The 17,952-nt window shown below is 41.0% G+C and overlaps 1 protein-coding gene across 1 annotated transcript in view; it reads left to right on the top strand.

Moving 5' to 3' along the window:
• LOC124277499 overlaps window positions 1–17,952 on the top strand; it is a 73,391-nt gene that overhangs the window by 31,958 nt on the left and 23,481 nt on the right. Inside the window, 20 exon segments of the mRNA XM_046713204.1 lie at window positions 593–676; window positions 679–744; window positions 1,153–1,212; window positions 1,764–1,796; window positions 1,798–1,919; window positions 2,543–2,642; window positions 2,779–2,909; window positions 3,404–3,569; window positions 3,876–3,973; window positions 5,538–5,660; window positions 6,890–6,970; window positions 7,565–7,845; window positions 11,598–11,776; window positions 12,553–12,723; window positions 12,725–12,795; window positions 14,170–14,345; window positions 15,430–15,601; window positions 16,826–16,976; window positions 17,183–17,320; window positions 17,655–17,833. Of these exon segments, the coding sequence (XP_046569160.1) occupies window positions 593–676; window positions 679–744; window positions 1,153–1,212; window positions 1,764–1,796; window positions 1,798–1,919; window positions 2,543–2,642; window positions 2,779–2,909; window positions 3,404–3,569; window positions 3,876–3,973; window positions 5,538–5,660; window positions 6,890–6,970; window positions 7,565–7,845; window positions 11,598–11,776; window positions 12,553–12,723; window positions 12,725–12,795; window positions 14,170–14,345; window positions 15,430–15,601; window positions 16,826–16,976; window positions 17,183–17,320; window positions 17,655–17,833 (2,582 nt within the window).

Genomic DNA, 17,952 nt, shown 5'->3' with positions numbered 1-17,952 from the left:
TTGCATAGGTAGACTAGTTGACAGTTTGATTGCAGAGTTGTCTCCCTTTGTTGTGCTAGGATCCAAAGACTTTTGGTGTGAATCTCAAATGTGCTTTGATTATCATCCTTTGGTTGTCATCACTGTACCCATACGTGTTGGTTTAAACTAAGTGGTCTGGTCTTAGATCAGTATCTCTTCAGACCTTCCATCCTCATTTAGCTGGCATAATGTTGAAAGTGTCATTAAACAAGATTCATCCACTTACACAGTTCTCTTGTGTTACCGCAAGTCAGTGAAAATCAACACTCTGTAAACAATTTGGATTCAACACCCACATTAAGCTAATAGTCCCTACATAACTCAAATGTCAGTTTGCTCGGGGTAGTTGTATAGCCTAGTGGGTAAAGCCTCACACGTCATACCGAAGCCCCCGGGTTCAATTCCCCATATGTGTGTCCCCTACTATGGTATTGTTGAAATATTACTAGAAACAGCATAAAACCATACACATTCACTTCAATTTACTCACTGTACGTTTTCCCTTACTGTTCCTGAACAAAATGTCCATATTTTGCACGTGCATGAGGAGTTCCTGTTGTGTGTGTTGCAGCTGTTCTCGGACGTGTACTGTGACGACCCTCTGTTTCTGTGTGAGATCGCCCAGAGCCTGGTTACCCAGCAGGACCAGGAGGGGGGGGCAGCCGCAGGTCAACCAAAGAGAAACAACTTGGCATGGTCAACGTGTTGTCCAGAGTCATGGAGGTCAGCCTGGCAGTGATCAAATCAGATCTCTTATCCCGAGTCACTATGTCACTGCTTGAAATCTTTGAGGCTGCTAAATATTTGATATAAGTGAATGTAACTTTCGGTTTCCTGTATCCATCCCTTACAGCCCAAAAAAAATAGTTGTTGCCATTTTTAGCTCTATATCAGCACAAAAAGTGTTTACTCTTGAAAAATGATTTGTTTGTGTTTTTGTGTGTGTTCAAACTGATATTTCAGATTTGGAAACAGAATATGTTACTGACAATGGACTGTTGACATAAATAAAAATCAGAATCATTTTAGAAAGCTTTTTTGCCCAGTGATTCACATTATTATGATTATTTTTGCTGTTGCTGGTGGTGGTGGTGTATATTTTAATTATCAGTGTTATTTTTTTTATTCCAGACGGTCACGCTCAGATCCAGATTAATGGATGCAGCATGGGAGACAGAGATCCTTTCAAAGGTAGGTAACTCTGCTTATTCAGTTCAAAGTGGTATATATGATGTTGACAGCTGATAGTTTGGGTGTTCACTCATCATGTTCTTCAAATGTAAGGTGTCTGAAAAGAGGTGTGTGTGCAATGGGTGCCAGTTTTCTCACTGAATATCACTGAAAGCAAGATAAAACCAACCACCAAATCTGTTACTCTGTATCAGTTACTAGAGTGGGGGGACAATCTGTTGCATGCTGTTGCCATTATACTGGCTGGGGAAAATATACAGTAACCTCTATTTATATCAAACTAACAGATATAACAAACAGTTTTGGGGAGGTCAAAATGCACACAACTAACTACACTTATAATACCCTAAAATTGGTGGTCCTTTTGAGTTTGTTTTAACTGTTGTTACCATACCATTATTGAGTACCCTGTAGGGCTATGGCTGTTCATAAGTCTATCATAAGGCAAGGAGATTACCTTAGCGCAATGATCACTTTGTACTATATCACAAGTTACCAGACAAGTTAGTGTGCATAAACACTTGTCTAAACATTTGGTGCAACTTATCCAGATCTACCGACAACAAGCTTCGGAGATGAACTTCCCCCGATTGTCACATGTACCTGCGACCAATTCAGTTTGAGTTTGCCTCCTACAAGGATGACGCCAAGAAACCACCTCCCATCTTCATCACCTCCGTCCAGGGAGACGAATCGTCCATTGAAAGGTGACAAAACTATCAGTACTTCTTTGATATGCTATTTTGTTTTTGAAAACGTTTAACTAATGATATATTCTTATACAAAATTATAAGTTCAATGGCATATCATGTGCAAACAAGTCAGTGATTTTTGTGTGTATAGTTTAAAAATCCTGAATATAATTAGGACTTGCCCAATGACATGCCAGTGTTTCCTGGATATATAGTGGGTTGCATTATTGGTCTGATTTTGTATCATTGTCTACAGTATTCATATATTAATCATAAAATGAAGCTATTATTGCTGACTTACTTACAAGAATTGATTTCAATTTCTTTTTGCATTTATAGATGTAGAAACGTAAAATCCAGAGTGGCCATTTTGCTTCAATTGGCTACTCAAATTTACACAGTCTGTACACTATTTTTGTATGTTTATACCAATAAAACAAACAAAAAGTATGAAAGCCAATCCTTAATTAGATTATGCTTGTTATCAATATATTATCTGGCTTCTGTAGTATTTATGTATGCGTTAACATTCATCATGTTCGGTAGTTAAAGTGCATGCCCAAACTTGGTTGTCATGAAGACATATGACTTTGGATTGCCCATGTATTGTTTATTAACACTGCCTGTTTCCACTGCAGGTACACCCCCCAGAACAATGTCATCTTCCTTGCAATTCATGAGTTGGATGAGGGACAGGTGGGAAGGTTTTCATTCCGTAGTCGGGACGGAATCTTACAGGTGAGATTGACCTTCAGTATTGTAACCATCTCAATACTGTTGCTTGTTGTTGGACATCAAGGTACATTGTAAATGCAACAATCGTACGTACAACATTTTACCCATATGTCTTCACCAGTCACTCCACTGTTTGCAGATCCTGCGTACTGGCGGTGTGGAGAACCTGCAGGTGGTGTTGAAGGCCCAGACTGTTCACAAGAACGCTCTCATCTCAGCCGTCCAGCAGGCCAATGTGTGTCAGCCAGTCAGACAGCAGGACTGGAAGAGGTAAACTGCAGGCAGCTTTCAACTTTTCAAAACTTGTGAAAATTGTTAACATATGGTACAGAGTAAAACCTTCTGGATATAGTTAACATATAATGCGGAGTAAGAACTTGTGGAAATTAACATATAGAGCAGAATAGAACCTTGTGGAAATTGTTAACATATAATGCAGAGTAAAATCTTTTGTCAATCAATAGGAGGTTGGGAACAACTCATTTAGTATAGAAAATAGGTGTGATAAATTTTTATAGTGGAGGGGTGTCATAAATTGACACAGTGAAAGCTTGAGGTTACCAGAATTATCATGTTAGGAAAATAGTATGTAACTCAGTACTCAGGATCTGACCTTGCCCTACAAAAGTAGCACTTAAGGACCCCCTTATACTAATTTCAAGGGTTTTATGCTTTTCAAAAGATCATGATAAATTTGATTCATTTTGTGGAAATTATATAGTACAAAAGAAGTTAAAGTTTGTAAGTCAATCCTTGATCTCCAGTGGGCGTACAAGTCCTACTGAGACGAAGAGTGAGAAGTCGTCCATGACACAGTTCACAAGCATCTCCAGTGGAACAGGGGGCACGGGGCTTGCATCTAAACACCAGTCAGAGACTGGGAAGTACCGACGCTCCCCTGAAGCATTCATCTCCATGCAGCTTGAAAAGGTAGGCAACATCTTCTGCTGTACCCTAAAATATAATCCTATATTGATGCTTTCCACTAATCTTGGGGGCAGTTCAGTAGCTTTGTTAAAGCGTTTGCTTGTCATGCCGAAGATGTGGGTTCAATTCCCCATTTCTGGTGTCCCCCCCCCCCATTGCTAAAAATGGTGTAAAACCATACTCACGGACACCACTAATCTTCTGGTATTAAGCTGTCAGAAGGTTTTAACATCTGCACCCTACTTAGGAGAATAATATGTGCAGTTTCATGTTTGTCAGTGAAATATCAACTGTTATGTTCCTTGGCAGCGTCCGAGCCGTGACTTGATGCTGAATGACTACATACAGAAGAAACAGCAGATGGGCACTGTGTTACGGAACCCTGACGAGCAGGAGAAACTGAAGCGGTGAGTTCATACCTCTGTATCATGCTATGCTAACTGAAACTGAAGTGATGGGGGTCAATCATTTATCCTGGTCATGATATCAGTGATAAGAGCATGGCAGTGTACTGGTAACGTGGGACACTGGTGGTGGGAAAGCGGAGGCAACCCGAATGGGTGAGTGATTTTACACTTGCTTCAGGGAGCAAAGGGATTCAAGTTTCCACGTACCGTTCAAAGGGAAAGGGAGATAATATAGCATGCGTCAGGATAAGGAAAAATTTGGGTTTTATCATATACCTATGAAGAATATAGACCATTTTGCACATACAATACTGGCTGTCGGCAAATGTCCATATTGACCACCTGGCTGAAAATAAAGATCAGCCATATCAGCCATATCCCATATCAGCTGTATTGCTACTAGACTGGTACGGAATGAATACAGACAAACACTCGAACCTTCAATAGATGGAGCCTAGTATATTTTCGAGTTACATCCCTTAATGTGGTATATGATAAAAAGGTTATTACATGACAGTTTCCCTTTCGCCAGTGATATCAGCCCGAGAGCTGATAGGGTAGTCTCGAGGCTGATATGACTGGCGAAAGGGAAACTGTCATGTAATAACCTCTTAATATCCTGATGAAACTGGAAACTTGAAATAATTTCTTTTTGTTTCTGTATAAAAATTTAAGGATGGAATGATTTCAGTATGTTACAAGGCCTCTGGGCTCAGTTACATAACTGGATGTGTCATTATACCCTGATGGCCTGGGACATAGTTCAACTGATCAATCACTGCTTTGTCTGGTCCAGACTCTATTGATTGCAGCCCACTGTCACATAGCTGGAAATTTGCTGACTGTCATTAAAGGCCAAAGAACCATAACAAAAAAAATTGTATAGGCAAACCTCCAAAAATGTGTAGGGAGGTCAAAGTGTTAGGCTTTTTAAAAGTATGTTCTACAGTTGAAATTCCTCCACTCAAATAATGACTGTTTTATTTGTCATGAAGGGAAGCAATTTTGAGCTAATGGCATAAGATTTGGACAATGCCGTGATGGTGATAAATCCTTTAAAATATTGTGGGCTGGGTCCCAGGTTAGGGTCATGAAAATCAGAAACAATTTTTGAGCTGTTGGGAATTGGCATAATTGATGATTGGTTTATTACAATGCAATCATAGAAAGAAAATTGTTAGATAAATTTGTTAATGCAAAAAAAATAAGGAAAAAACATGTAGTTCTTTCCCAGGCACATCTTTAAAGGATGGCTAGTATGTCAGAAATTTCTTGGAGTCTTTAAGATAAATTCAATCATGACTTGAAACGAGCTTGTAATGCTTATGAAATGTAACAGACAAAACCAACCTTGTGAAAAATATTGTTTATGAAAACAAGTGTTCCTGAATTGTTTGTGTTCGATTATGAGAAAACATGATCGATTGCTTGGTCGTTTAGTCACTGCGATCAATCTTCGATTATTTCAATTAATCGGACCACCACTAGTTTGAGGGCCATACAGAAAGCCAGGTACAAGCCACAGATATGTTGGTGAGTGATGACACTTGTTTCTTGTTTCCAGGCGCCTGATATCGGAGTACTGCATGAACTTCTCCCAGCGGGTGTCCCAGTACTCCCTGAGAGGCCAGATCATTGCTTACTACAACAGCATAGTCCGGCTGCTGGAGGACTTCCCGGCGGTCAGGTACACTCACTCTCTGTGTTGACACGTGTTTTGGTTGAAGACTGTCTTCATGGTCTTGTGGGTAGAACATCTTCCTAGAGAACAAAGGAGTTAGTAGCACTGTAAGACCAGTAATAGGTATACATGAAGTCAAACATGCTCGCAAGTGTATGCACACACACACACGCACGCACACACACACACACACACACATATATCACCACACACAATCACACACACACACATATATAAACACCACACACACACATATATAAACACCACACACAATCACACAAACTCACAAAAACAAGAAAACACACACAGAGAGAAAGACAAAATCATAAGCTCTAGATCAATTAATATTTCAAAATTATTAGTTGCAATTGATCAATCATCAATTGTACATTTTTTATCATATGTTTCTGTATTTCCTGTTGTTTTTATGTAATATATTCTCTATACTCTCTAGAAGTTTATTCCAGAGGGAAATTGTTTGTTTGACTGCATATTGGTGAATAAGACATCACTTCTCTCTAACACATGCTCCTTGTGTTGCACACACACACCATAGAAGAAATAAGAAATATGGTTATATGCTGTGAGATCTGAACATTTTTGGGCTGTGTATTGTTATTTTTTTTATCTCATACCCACTTGCCAACCAATGCCCCAAGTAGTTCTAAGAACTAATACAGAACCATGCTAGGTGTGTGGCCTTCTTTCTGTACTTGATATAACACTCCACTACACGGTCCTGCTGAACAACCTGAGCTGAACAGACCCTTCATGTGATTCATCCTTCAAAGTTAATATCCAAACATGTTGTGTTTGTTTTAATGATAAATGCCTGTTTTTCAATATTTGCATGAATATCTGATAAGGCCTTTAAAAAAAAATGTTGTGGTTCCAATTACCCGACCGACCCTTGAATTCTGGTTCTGTCCCTATTCTTTTTAAGCAAAATGAATAAAGTAAGCTTTAAGATACCTTTTTTGTTTTCCTGGCACCAACAGACTTTGGTCATTCTGATAAAGTCGATATGATGGCCACAAGCTTGATTGAAGAAATACATTACACATTGATAAATGTGTTATTAGTTTGTGCTTTACTTCTAAAAAAAATATGTAAAAACAAATTTCATACCTACCAACCCTAAATTTTAAGGAGGTGTAATCAGAACCACAACATTTTTTTTATTTGGCCTAAATAACTTACCATGGCCTACCAAGATGAACTTGTTGAATCGACAGAGACACATACTTCATGCGAGGGGAAGTGAATGAGAAGAAGACAGACTGTGATGACCTCAAGGGGTTGGTGTCAGATGCCAAGTGAGTCATTGTCTACATTTTACAACATACAATAATTATATCAATTCCCAATTTTTTTTAACAATTATGCTGTATGTTTTACTCACTAAGGTTCAAAATAATAACATGAAATAGTCTTAAATGATTATTCTTTCATGAAAGAAGCCTTGAAGTCAGGAATTTAAGAATCCAAGGGACAAAGTAAATGAATTAAGCTAACCTGTTACAACCTGGGCTTAAATTTATTATTATTGCAATGCTTGATTTACAAGGGAATATTATCTGACTGTATGTATCAGTATTGAACTCAAGAAAAAGAATAGCACTTAAAGGTGAAAAAAGGGTGGCACATTATTGAACGTGGCGGCCATTTTGAAATCCAAGATGGCCACCAATGGGATGATGGAAAAAACTGGAAACATTGCTTTTTACATTAAGTGTAGTGAGTGGTTTAAGAATATGTATACTATTGCTTATCTCCAATTTCTTTGAATGAAAATAAATAATACAATGGACTATCATGGGTTGGAAGGATATTTTAATTACAAAGTTATTAACTGTTTTAATCACTGTTACATACCAGGCCATTCACCCTCTCCCTCATCTTCCTCACAGAGTGTTAAAGACCCGACCACGCCGTCTGCTATCACCTGACGGACGCCACGTCCTCAACCTGTGGTTCATCCCTCATCACTCCGAGGTGCTGATCATGTTCAAGACAATGGAGGACAGTGAATGTCTCCGAGCCTTGCACTACACACTGGCAATCATAGCTGCGCTGCACGACATGTTGCACTACCTGTGTGCACACTCGCGCCTCGGCAGTTCCCATGCAAGACTTGGCTCCCAGAAGATGGAGTTTGTGTCTGCCGACTGGGGTGGAACAGAAGGGATCGGTAGGTCACAACTCTGTATATGATCAAACTATTAAAAATAGTAACATTCTGTTTCTCAACAGTCATCAATGAAGCATTGCCATGGTAGAGAGGATATGAAGCATCTGCCTAGAAAGCAGAAGGTCAGTGGTTTCATCCCTAAAGATATTAAAAGATGGTACTTATTGTTACTCAGCCTGCTGCACTCTCTGACCCAGGGTTCTGTGCAGCTAGCATCATGCCTCTTCCAAAGGCAACTGCCCATGACAGTTCGTCACATCTTACTCAGTCCAATCAAGATATTGTATATGTTTTTCCATTTTTGATTGGTCTGCATACATGGATAAACATACAGGCTAGAATGGTTTACTTTCATTGAGAAAATATCATGAAATAAGAAAAATTATTTTGATTTGCATAGGGAGCACCTTTAGAATACAGCACCACAACTTCTCGTGAGGACGATCTCTGCCGTGGGTCAGGTGTCATTAAGACAAGCATTTAGTTTGTGAGAACCCGTCGGACGCGAACCCGCGACCTTCGGATTCTTAGCTCGACAGCTAACCGACTGAGCTACATCCACACTGTTGCACAATGTGCAAATTTATCGGAATTGAACAGAAAGAGTCGAATAGGTCACGGACAATTACGAAGGTTACGGATAGACTTGGTGTCTCGTGATTTTAATGTACGGACAATTGCCAAATGGACCCGATCCACTTGCCAAATGGACCGTAATCTACAAGATACCGCGTGGAGTGGAATGAGCCGATATGGCTCAAACTGAAAAGGGTTGTTGACGTCAGGCGTCTGACGTCGATTTCATGGTGCATGCATGAATGACGCGCTTTTATTAAAATAGGGTGCTTTTGTGACAGAAAAGTGATGTAGGGAAGACTGTAAGGATAATGTGGATCGCAGTAAGGAACGAGGGAGACGTGAGCATGATACGACACGAGGGTGAGTTAGCCTTCAGAATCAAATCATTACTGTACAAATGTTGTGTGTGAAAGAGGCTTGAGCGCAAATTCCAGGCGAATTTCCATTAGCCCAAAATGTCTACATCAAATCATTTCATAGTGTACTTTCGACGTTTTTGGTTTCCCGTTGTTGTGTGAAAAAAGTATTAAAATGCAAAAGGAAAAACAACAAATGGTACACGCGTATTACACCGGACATGTACCTACTATATTGGATTAAGTTACTAACCCTAACCCTAACCCTAACCCTAACCCTAACCCTAAACCCTAACCCTAAACCCTAAGCCCTAAGCCCTAATTCTAACCCTTTGAAGTATTCCTAATAAATAGAATACATTGACCAGACCGGCACAAACATGGCTGACGTGTCCTGTGTAACCCATTCCTACCGCTTCGGAAAATAAAATACTACTAAAAAACATTTCTGTGTAATGGTGCAAATTACTGAATGAAAAAAATATATATCGGTATGTATGTTCACATTTGTAAATCATTTAGACCTAATAGTTACGTTGAAACAGAAATATAAAATATATTTATCCCTAATTTAAATAATTAAATTGACCAAAATTGCGAATAAAAGAATATGGCAGAATGTGACCGGTGTAACGCATTCTTACTAAATTTTAAAAATACCAAATACACAAAATATAACACCTCAGCACCCCGTAATACAAATAAATGTGAGCGTATTAGTGAAGAAAGAAAAATATTTCAAACTGGCGCTTGCAAAAAGTTACACATCCGCCGGTATACAACTACTGTAAACTCTCAACATCGTTGGGCTTATGCAGTGACATAGCTAGTAGAGATGAAACATCAGAGAAGCGGAGCTTATACGCACTAGCTGAGCTAGACAACCGTGTTGCTATGAAGCCGTCATAGGGCATTGTTTCGACAACATGCTTTTGAACAAAATCACATATAAGTACGTAAAAGAGTATTATGACGTATTTTTCAAGTTTGTGGTGCTGTATTCTAAAGGTAGGCCTTGCATAGTAATCATTTGTGTATACATTGGTCGTACTGCTCCACATGTTGTCTTCAGAGTCCTTTGGAGACCCAGTCTCTTTGATGTATGAAAATAGATTGTCAATGGCATTAATTGTCCTAATACAGTTTAGAAATTTAAAAAAAAAAATCATTTACAATTCACTTTTCACCAGCTTTTATACTAAGCAGCAAAAGAAACGTCAGTTTGGAATTTTCCTCCGCAGAAACGGATAACTGTAAACTCATTTAATGTTTTGATTTATATTTTTGACAACATCTCCAACTTCACCTGAGCAAAGACATTCCTTCCCAAACTCAGAATAGAACCCAGGAACTGGTCTCAAAAACGCAACCTGATCTCAGAGATGGTACGGTGTTCTCCATGTTTTTTCATGCAACTCATGCTGCATGTGATGTTCACAAGGACCAGCCCTATAAAATGCACCCCCAAACCTGGTTGAAACATTCACATTACAACGTCAGCAGGATGCCACGACTCACGACAGCTCAGAGGAACCTGGCGCTAGGAAGACTTGAAGCTGGCCACACTGCACAAGCCGTTGCCAATTACTTCCAGATGAACGTTCGGACCATCTACAGGCTGCAGCAAAGTTTCCGGGCCACCAACACCACAAATGATCGCCCCGTACTGGCAGACCAAGGGTGACCACAAGACGACAAGACATGTTGTGCGACAGCATGTACAGAATCCCTTCATGCAGGCATCCCAAACAGCACGCCAGACAGGTGGGAACACACGGAAGACCACTCAGTACTGATACAGTACGCCCGGCGTCTTAACATAGCGGGAACTTCCATTGCCGTTAGACCTTACCGTGGACCTATCCTCACCCTCATCAGCGGCGAACGTCTACAGTTTGCCCTACAACACCAAAACTGGCGATACAGGCAATGGAGAACTGTTCTGTTCACAGATGAGAGTCGGTACTGCGTATCAACTGCAGATGGCAGAACAAGAATATGGCGACGACGTGGCCAGCATTACTCAGACCAATGTGTTATGGAAAGAGACTCATGGGGAGGTGCAAGCATCATGGTATGGGGTGGAATAGGCCTGAACCAGAGATTGGGTCCTGTGGTGTTCCAGAACTTTGATCCAGGGAGAGGAGGCGGCTGCATCACAGCGGTGCGCTACATCGACCAAGCTCTCAGACCCCACGTCATACCACATTTCGCATGTCACCGGAACAACATTTTCCAGCATAATAACGCCCGGGCCCGTACTGCCAGAGCTACATGGGACTTCCTACAGCAGAACGGTGTCAACATTATGCAGTGGCTAGCCCTTAGTCCTGATTTAAACCCAGTTGAACATCTTTGGGATGAAATTCAGAGGAGACTGAATAATGTCATACCAAGGCCGAACACAGCCGATTTATTGCACCAGGCCTTTCTCAGAGTGTGGTTCCAGGTGCCAATGGCCTTCATCAATCGATCGGTGCACTCCATGCATAGACGCTGTGCTGCAGTTATTGCCGCTCGTGGTGGTCACACTAGATACTGAAGTCAAGAGTCTGAATGGACTGCAAACGTTCACGTAATGTCTTGGAATTGTGCTGAATTATTCATTGATGTGTCAGGATATTGTACACAAAAAAAGTTTTTGATCCGCTTATTATGTCATTTCTGTAATGATTTGATTACAGTGTAATTTTGAATTCGTACTGACGGGTTTTTTTGCTGCTGAGTATATTTTTGGTCATGATTAAATCTTTTTAAAAACTCAATGAATAATAGCACAACAGGTAATTTATGAAATATCTGAACACCTCCAATCAGGTGCTGAGCTTCGCGATATCCAGAAGCAGATCAACAACTTGCCGGACCCCACCAACCCTGGCAGCGTGGTGGAGTTCCTCACTCTCAGACGTGATGTCATGTTCCTAGAATTCGACACTGCCGTCAGACACTACATGGCCGACACTTTCCTCTCCACCGGCAACCAACATGGCTTCAAGGTGGGTCAAGGGGAAACTTGAAATATGCCAGAAAATAACCCTGCTAAATGAACAGTACTTAATGGATTAACTAAAATTATACGCCCTCCTTAGTCCATGCAAAATTCTACATTTATGATTGTCTCGGATTATATATCTGACCCAGGACAAATTAAGAATGACTGATGTTTGGACTTGGCACAATGCATTTAACGGTATTTGCCATTAAAAACTCCAAGGACACTTAGAAAATTGACAAAGGGGTTGCTAGTTAAACCAAATTGTTGATTGATTGTTTATTGCTTAATGCCGCACTCAGCAATATTCCAGCTATATGACGGTCTGTAAATAATCGAGTATGGACCAGACAATCCAGTGATCAACAGCATGAACATCAATCTAAGCAATTGGGATATGATGACATGTGTCAACCAGGTCAGCGAGTCTGACCACCCGATGCCATCAGACACCTCTTATGACAGGCATGGGCTGCTGAAGACCTATTCTAACCTGGATATTCACGGGTCTAATTAAACCAAAGACAAATCATAATAGTTGGCAGTTACATACCCTTGCTCCACTACTGTGTTGACTGTGAACAAATCTGGAGTGTACTCAAACGAATACAAATGGCTTTGGCTATTTTCGGTCTTATATAGCTTACTTATACAGATATGTCTAGAAGTAGGATAGCCGGCACTTACTGAAGCTGCAATTTATACTATTAACATGGTACCGTCAGAATACGATGTCCTACCTGTGCTTGTCAATGTTTCCACTGGGTGATGTAATTGCAGGCCATTACAGAGAACATGTACCATGCCCTGCCCTCCCTCAGCAACGTCCAGCAGACCAGTTTGACCAGCACCTACCTGTCCGTGCCAGAACCCCTAGAGCCCCGCGACCTCCTGGCCAGGAAGCTGTACCCCTGGAGGTCCTTCGTCTGCCAGAACGGCCCCTACCCACTCAATGTTCTGGCAGTGGCACCAGATCGGCTTCCACATCCAGGGTTGTCTGGCTGGACTCAAAGATGTAGACAGGTACATTGTCAAAATGCCTTGGGTTTGTATGCACTGTGCTGTTTTTCACCTGTGAATATGTTGTACATCTGCTTTGTGGTGTGGCTGCCATTTTAGTGAGTGATTGAGTTTAGTTTTCTTGCCGCACTCAGCAATATTCCAGCTATATGACGGCAGTCTGTAAATAATCGAGTCTGGACCAGACAATCCAGTGATCAACAGCATGAGCATCGATCTATGCAATTGGGATATGATGACATGTGTCAATTAAGTCAGTGAGCCTGACCACCTGATCCTGTTAGTTGCCTCTTACGGCAAGCATGGGTTGCTGTAGACCAATTCTAACCAGGATCTTCACGGGTCGGCTGCCTCTTTTTAACCAGTGAATAAGACAACGATAGGGTTTGCATAAAGTTCATGCATTGGACAGCTAATTTCATCTCAGTGTGTTATACACACATCACATCACCATTACACCTCATATGGATCCATCACATCCCTTGGTGATGGAGAAATATAGTGTCTTTCACATATTGGGAAGTGTAGAAATTAGTGAAAGCCATTAAAATCGCAATTTGATATTCATACTTTCTTTACTCACACAAATATGAACATATATAAATGTAAGTGGCAGATATGTTTAAAGATCCTGGGTGTGACTTTACTAGATGTGTGTGTATGTGACCCACAGACATGTGGCTAATGGTGAGATCCTGGATGTGACGTAACTAGATGTGTGTGTATGTGACCCACAGACATGTCGCTAATGGTGAGATCCTGGTGAGATCCTGGATGTGTGTGTAACTACAGACATGTGCTAATGGTGTGTCCTGGGAATGGTGATGCGTGGCGTAACTGTGTGTGTATGTGACCCACAGACATGTGGCTAATGGTGAGATCCTGGATGTGACGTAACTGGATGTGTGTGTATGTGACCCACAGACATGTGGCTAATGGTGAGATCCTGGATGTGACGTAACTGGATGTGTGTGTGTATGTGACCCACAGACATGTGGCTAATGGTGAGATCCTGGATGTGACATAACTAGATGTGTGTGTATGTGACCCACAGACATGTGGCTAATGGTGAGATCCTGGATGTGACATAACTAGGATGTGTGTGTGTATGTGACCCACAGACATGTGGCTAATGGTGAGATCCTGGATGTGACGTAACTAGATGTGTGTGTATGTGACCCACAGACATGTGGCTAATGGTGAGATCCTGGATGTGACGTAACTAGATGTGTGTGTATGTGACCCACAGACATGTGGCTAATGGTGAGATCCTGGATGTGACGTAACTAGATGTGTGTGTATGTGACCCACAGACATGTGGCTAATGGTGAGATCCTGGTTGTGACGTAACTAGATGTGTGTGTATGTGACCCACAGACATGTGGCTAATGGTGAGATCCTGGGAGTGACACTGCTGATGGAGGACGTGCTACAGACCGGCTACCAGGACACTCATCTGGAGGCCGCCGTCCCTGACGATGCAGATGTCAAGTCTATAGCAGACACTACAGAGTCCAGTGCTGGCGAGAGCAGAGAGGCCAAGAAGTCTCAAGGTAGAATTAAACAAAGTCTGACAATAGATGTTAAAGATCATCTGTCCCAAATTTTGTAAGCCATGAACCATTTAAATCACAAGGGATTGATAATCCCTAACTCAATACAGCTTGTTAAACTTTTTGAATTTTGAATTTGGTACTCACTGTCATTTTGATGTAAGAAAATCCTACACCCTGAGCAATCTTTCAAATGGAAAGGATCTCATCATGAAACTGGCAGTAGCTTTGGTCTTTCCTTTATGTCGGTAAAGTGTTAATGAAAGTCAAAGGTGAATAATTTGCTTTTGCCAAAGCCACAGGAATGAATCCAAGGGTTAGTGTAGGTTTTCTAAAATGCAAGCCCTGGATACATAGGAAATGGTATCAGAGATTAGGGGTGAAACGGTACACTCTTACCATGGTACGGTACGTACTGCGGTACAAGACCTTTGGGTCGGTTTATGAGATATGATCATAATGCAGAAAACTGACATATGGCAAAGAAATGCATAGATTTTGACAAAACGATTCGAGTTCTAGACATTTTAGGAAGGTATAAAAAGGTCAAGAAATTGATGGTACGAAAACCGAAAATACCAAATTTTTGGATTGCATTAAGTTATACCGAACTGTAGGCAAATTACCGTGGTTCCACTAATACCGCGGTCTACCGTTTCACCCCTATCAGAGATGTTATGCTCTACCCTACTCTGTACCTATTACCCTTGGTTATGTTGTAGTTTGTTTGCAATTTTTGCCCTTGGACTGATACCAGAGTCTAGTAAAATTCTGACCAGTCTGGTAAGCTCAGCTAGTAATTGTCCATATAACATGAAAATGTATGGAGAACAATTCCAAGAGCCAAGTTTGTGCACGTGGACTGTCGGGAAACAAATGCTGAGGATAGAATAAATCACTGATAGATTCTACAAACCAATAAAAAAGACATGTTAAGAATAGTAATACAGAATCTGTACTACACTGGGGAATGATATTTTGCTTTTTTTAAATCATCTTTCTTAGAATGAGAATATGCTTTGATTAAAGTAACCATCTATCGTAAAACTGAAATATAATTCAAAGAATTATTTTCTTACTACAGCGTCCCAGCAGTCCAAGAGTCTGTCACGAACCCAGCAGCCAATGGATGCCTACCGACTCCTGAAGTCCTTCCTCAAGTTGTGGAAGTGTCTGGAGCTGGCCAAGGTGGAGTGGGGCAGACGCAAGCTGATTGTTGAGAGGATAGAGACCCATCACTTGTACAAGGAATACTGGTAGGCAGCACTGGCAGTGAGGTTTTGTAACTGTGCATTTTTGACTGAAATTTGTCTTGAAAAGGCCTGAAAAGTTTGCCTTGAAATACCTGAAATTGATATGTTTGTCTTGAACGAACCTAGCCCCATTTTACAAAGCAATCATAATGCTGGCTACAACCTGACAACTGTCAAGAATTACAGTCATCTTAGCACTATAGTCACTTCATGGAACAAGACTCTGGATTTAAGACATTTATACTGACAAGGGCTGGAATTGAGATGTATGTCCTGAAAAGGGCTGGAACTGTTTTTTATGGCATGTACAGGGCTGGAATGAAGTTATGTGTCTTGTAAAGGGTTGGAACTGAGACATGTCTTGAAAAGTGCTTGAACTGAGTTGTTTGTTTTGAAAAAGTCTGGAATTGAGGCATTAGTCTTGCTAAGGCCTTTAGGATGTCTTCTGGTATGATTTTGTATTTACTGTTCACCTTCAACTCTCTTGTATTAAGGAATCCTTTAATGACTTGCTCACACACAATATGTTAACATCAGTCTATCACCAAAATGAAGCTAACAGTCTTGGGGCTAAAAGTCAAGTAGTAGTTAAAAATCAAATGTATATCAGTTAAGGTTTTGCAACAAGTGCTTGTACAGGGATTTACCTTGAGTCCTGTATTTGAGGGTCCCTGGGACTCATACTCTTACTTTTCAGGGGTCCTGGACAACAAAATAGGGGTCCCAGACACTTAAATGTTATTACTAATACTGTAATTGTATTGTGTATCATGATCATCACATTAATTGTTACAGTAATGAAACTGCAAATGATACCAGCTAGTAGCAAACTCAGTGATAACTTATTGTTACTTGATTGGAATTTTTACAAAAAGTATTTGGACTTTTTTTCTGCGTCCCAGTGGATGCACTAATAAATTTTGTTGCATCGATTGTCAATTTTATAGGACACAGGAATTCGCGTCCTGTAAATCCCTGCTTGTAGCTTACAGAAAGTGAATGACAGTTCTATGATATCACTGTAGTATAACGTTGTTGCATAATGTCATTACACTGTATGATGTCAACAGGGGAATGTTGCTGCAAGTTTGAAACTGTAGAGAACTTTGTAGTTTGGTCATGCTATCAACCACTAGTTTGGCTAACTAATGTGATAATTGACATTATGTCAAATGTATCTATGACTCCATTGTATGAAGCGTTACTGACAGGAGTGTTTCTCTCCAGCAAACTGTACCGTATGGAGGTGTTGCTGCCCGTCCTGCAGAGTGTGGCTCGACGTCTAGGTCAGGGTGACCTGTACGAGGGGCTGGTGCTAGATACAGACACTCTTGTCATGCCTAAAGGGGCCTCGGAGATTGAAGTCCGGGCCAAACAGGTAATATGCAAACCATGGTGTTTGTGGCATATTTGGTTTTAGAATTTTGAAGTTAAAATGTACTGTGGTAGTGACAGCACTTGTTAAGTGCTAAAGTCATAGGATACTTGATATGGACCTAGGTGTTCCTGACATCTGCTGTAGACTCATAGTGTCTTATAAACAGGTAGATAGTTTTGTAACGTTCATGTTTTTGTGTTTTCCAGCTTGTGCGTCTGTTTGAGAATCTAGAGTGTCACATGATTAATGAGGTTCGTAAACGAGTTGCGAAGGAGTCAACCCTTGCTCTGTCGGAGAGATCTCGGGAAGAAGGTGCTCTGTCCACAGACCTATGGAAGAAGCCGGTAGGTGGTTCGATTGGGCAATATAGTTACCAAAATTGACCTGACCTCCTTCCCAGACTTCTTCACCTACCAATGTGCTCTCATGCTCTTAGTCTGTCTGTCACTCACTCACTCACTTGACCTATCTTTCTCACTCACTTGACCTATCTCTCTCACACATCTGGCAGTGGGGTAGCCTAGTGATAAAACCGTTCAATCATCACGCCGAAGACCCAGGTTTGATTCTTCAAATGGGTACAATGTGTGAAACCCATTTTCAGTGTCACCTGCCATGATATTGCTAAAAATGGTGTAAAACTATAGTCACTCACTGACTGTCATCCCTGTGTTGAAGGTGATGAAGGAGAGCTACACCATCGCCAGGCCTCACGTTGTGGAGAACTTCATGGAGTCACTGATGTCGGACTGCATGGAGTCCGGGGATGAGATCACCTTCAGCAAGAGCCACCTGTACTCCACTCTAGCCAGCCTGGCCAGGGGAGTGATGGGCCGAGAGAAGATGGCATTTGAGAGGTAGGCATAGGCTGTGGTGAGGTGCTCAATACAGCCTGTTTTAAAAACTAATATGGTAATTTGAGAAGCCATTTGTGTATTGTCAATCTCATTGATGTTATATCTTTTTATGCCGATAT

This window comes from Haliotis rubra, unplaced genomic scaffold (genome assembly GCF_003918875.1).
Source record: "Haliotis rubra isolate DU_JTF1 unplaced genomic scaffold, ASM391887v1 Scf222, whole genome shotgun sequence".
NCBI lineage: Eukaryota > Metazoa > Mollusca > Gastropoda > Lepetellida > Haliotidae > Haliotis > Haliotis rubra.
Note: the sequence above shows the minus strand (reverse complement) of the source record. Positions and strands in the feature narration are given on the sequence as shown.